Source organism: Otolemur garnettii, unplaced genomic scaffold (genome assembly GCF_000181295.1).
Source record: "Otolemur garnettii isolate 467f Iridium unplaced genomic scaffold, OtoGar3 scaffold00027, whole genome shotgun sequence".
In the NCBI taxonomy this organism is placed as follows: Eukaryota; Metazoa; Chordata; class Mammalia; order Primates; family Galagidae; genus Otolemur; species Otolemur garnettii.
In genome coordinates, this window is record NW_003852422.1 from 240,835 (window position 1) to 244,527 (window position 3,693).

Genomic DNA, 3,693 nt, shown 5'->3' on the forward strand with positions numbered 1-3,693 from the left:
ACAGCTCACAGCAACCTCCAACTCCTGGGCTCAAGCGAGTCTCCTGCCTCTGCCTCCCAAGTAGCTGGGGCCACAGGCGCCCGCCACAACCCCTGGCTATATCTAGTTATTTTTTTTTGGTTGCAGCCATCATTGTTGTTTGGCGGGCCCGCGCTGGATTTGAACCAACCACCTTAGGTGTATGTGGCTGGCACCTTAGCCACTTGAGCCACAGGCGCAGAGCTGGTATTTCACATTTTAAAGAGGTTCACAGTCCTCCCGAATAAGTTAATCATTTCTGTTTGCATGGTGTCTTTTTCAAAATTTATTGTGCGGTTAATTTAATACATTTATTTGAGGGTGATCAGTGTGCTCCCGCCTAACTGTCACACTGCGGGGTACATAGCACCATTCCCAGGAGAGGGGTGAAAATGCAGTAGGGACCTCAAAGAGAATTGTTTGTACCCTCGCAATAATCTGCAATTTAAAACAAAACAAAACGTTTATTTGTAGGTTTTATTGAGAAGATTGAAGCTTGCTTTAAATAGCTTGCTTTGAAAATATCATCTTCTTTTTGGGTATTTATTTGTTGTATTTATATAGCTGAAGTTTTCCATTAATAGTATAATAAATACTGTTTTTATTTTGGTGGGTTTTTTTCCTTTATCCCACCATGCTCTTTGTAAGTCTTCTGATTAATAGTTTAAAATGATTCAAAAGCAGAAAACATCAGGAGAAAATAGAAGAACGTGACAAGTAGTTTTCTTCAATTTTTAATATTAGTCTGTGGCGCTTTTTTGTAAAACACTGTTGTATGGCCAGAGGTTTAATTCTTTTTCTTTACTTTCCTTGTGGCTCTTTTAGCATAACTTTTATTTGCGTTTTTGCAGTTGTAGCAACAAAGCAAAGACAAAGAAAGGTGTTAATAAAATACTTGCCATATTTGACATATTAATATAAGAAATTTGCAAGGTCATTAATTTTAATGAACAGAAACATCCAGGCTGGGTTAAAATCACTCCTTTGAGTAAATACTAACAGAGAAGAATGTATTTTATATTTCGGAAAGGAAAGACTATCTGGCCTGCCATCTGTTAATTTTTACTACCTCCTATTTAATTGGAGAGGCAGAGTGTTAGGGACAGTTGTTATGTTTTAGTTGTCACAGTATCTCTTAGAGTGCTTACTAAAATGTGTCTCAGAGATTCTGATTCTTTAAGTCTGGAGGGAGAACCAGGAATGACTTAAATTTTTAGACAGAGTCTCACTGTGTCACCCTTAGTAGAGTGCTGTGGCATCAGAGCTCACAGCAACCTCAGACTCCTGGGCTCAAGGATCTTGCCTTGGCCTCCTAAGTACCTGGGACTATAGGTGCCTGCCACAATGCCCGGCTATTTTTAGAGACGGGCTCACTCTAGCTTAGGCTGGTTTCGAACTCCTTGAGCTCAAGCGATCCACCCTAGTCCACCCTATTCAGCCTCCCAGAGTGTTAGGATTGCAGTCATGAGCCATCCCTCCAGGCCCACAAATGACTTTTTAAAGAAGCTCCCCAGGGAGTTCTGATGTGACTTGACCTAGGGCTACACTTTTCTTTTTTTTACTTTATCTAGTAAGACTGCAAGATTTTTGTTTTGTTTTTTTTACTAGGGCCAAACTTTTGAGTAACCCGTCAGCGGAGGTTAGAATCAGACTAGGAGTTCTTTGTCAACTATTTCCCAGCCTCTTCCTCTAGGATGCCAAGTTAGTGAGGTCTTGAGGAGGTACCAAGGGTTCAATGAAGGCACCATTTCTCACTCATGTAGAGGTAATGAGAAAGCCAGTGCCCACGCACCAGTTTTTCTTTGCTTAAGCAATCATGGACAAGGGCAGACACTGCTGAAATTCAGTGACAATCAACTAAAAGCAGTTTTCCAATAACCAAATCTCAGCTGTATTGACTTTGAAATTTGAGGTATGCGTTCTGGAATCTTTTACTGTCCTGCATTGCAGGTGGTGGCATAAACCTCAGGTGGTGTTCAAATCGTGCTGCCAGCAGTGCAGAGATAGGATGACTAGAGATGTGAGCCTTTGGCGCAGGACATTGAGCAAAACTCAGCAAGATGCTCTGAGTTAGGAAACAGTTTGTGTGTAAATGTCTCTGTTGAGGGCTGTACCAGGTTTGTTCTCTTCTTATTTTTATATGTCAGCTATAGACTGAATCATTTTATTATTACTGATGGACACACACTTTATTTGGTATTGAACTTACTGGTAAGGACAGCTTATTTGGCTCACTTTTGGGTATTTTCTTTGGTCTTAAATTAGTCTTTTTTTTTTTATCCAAGGATTTGGATTATTTTATTAATATACTTTTAATGCAATATTATTGTATAGTTAGTAAAATGCAAATTTGAAATGCATTAAAAGACTTATACTTTCTCAGTATCAGGGCAAAATATCAACTTGTAATTCTGGAACCCCTTTTTGGGGAAGATCAACAGAAATTTTGCAATTTAAGATTTTAGTATAAAGAGCAATATAACTCTCTATTTAAAAATCTCCCTCTGCAGAAATGGCAGATAATGGGGTCTTCCTCATCTTGTTACGAGCCCCGTTTGGAAATCCCAGCTGTTTTAAAGTGAGTAAAAGTTCCAAATATTCAGGCTGGACTTGGTTATACACTTTCTCTGAGAATGTGTTATGTTGATTTGCTGTTTCTGTGGTGCCCACCCCCACTTCATCCTGAATCCGTTTTAAGCTATAAACTTAGTGAAGAAAGTTAGTCTGAAGACACAGAGATGTGCTTAGAGAGTTGACAAAAGTCTAGTTTGCCATTAATAAGTATGAGACAACTTACTTGATAAAGAATGATAAAAATTTTGTTTAGCTGATTTTATGCACAGTTTTGACAAGAAACTACTTCAGAGTTTGTGCACAGCAATGCTTTGGAATTCACTGTTAATCTAAATCTCATTAAGTGGGACATTTAATTTTTGTGTTGAAAAGCCTATACAAATAGAATTTAAAATATCCTCAGTGATAACATTGACTCATGGCAGTACATTCTGATAGTACATATGTCAGGCATATTTAACAACTTTTTGGAAACATTACCAAGGATTTGTCAGGGACATAATATTAAAGATTATGGAATGTCACTTGAAGCAGTGGAAGTCAGCCCTTACCAGGTGAGATAGAAATAAACAATGTACATTTTTGGTGTTCCTTATAAATTTTTGTCTCCGGATAAAACTGAGCGGCAGGATATGAAGGTAGTAAATACATTCAAAGGTGCAGACTCGAGCTTTGCTTTTGCCACTTACTAGCTGTGTGGTCTTCACAGACTTGTCCCAGTGCCTCATCATACTCACCCGTAAAAAAGAGGGTAATAGTGCCTAACTCCACAGGGTTGTTGTGGGAGTGAGTTAACAAAGATTTCTAGGATACTTCACATCACATAGCAAGTAGCACATTCAGTAATCATTAGCCACTATTGTCATTACCTTTCTCACATTACACACTTCACAAGTGTGATGAGCTTTTAAGAAAATATAATTAGGCTCCGCGCCTGTGGCTCAAGTGGCTAAGGTGCCAGACACATACACCTAAGGTAGTGGGTTCGAATCCAGCCCAGGCCCACCAAAAACAACAATGACGGCTGCAACCAAAACATAGCCGGGCGTTGTGGCAGGCGCCTGTGGTCCCAGCTACTTGGGAGGCTGAGGCAGGAGACTC

General features: G+C 39.6%; 1 protein-coding gene across 5 annotated transcripts in view; it reads left to right on the top strand.

Moving 5' to 3' along the window:
• TXNL4A (thioredoxin like 4A) overlaps positions 1-3,693 on the top strand; it is a 20,988-nt gene that overhangs the window by 1,096 nt on the left and 16,199 nt on the right. For 2 of the 5 annotated variants that reach the window (XM_023512406.1, XM_012804321.2), the window contains one exon: positions 2,529-2,596. The exons of the other annotated variants lie outside the window; for them this stretch is intronic. In XM_023512406.1, the coding sequence (XP_023368174.1) occupies positions 2,531-2,596 (66 nt within the window). In that variant the 5' untranslated portion in view covers positions 2,529-2,530. The remainder of the gene's footprint in view (positions 1-2,528; positions 2,597-3,693) is intronic. 5 annotated transcript variants of the gene reach the window in all.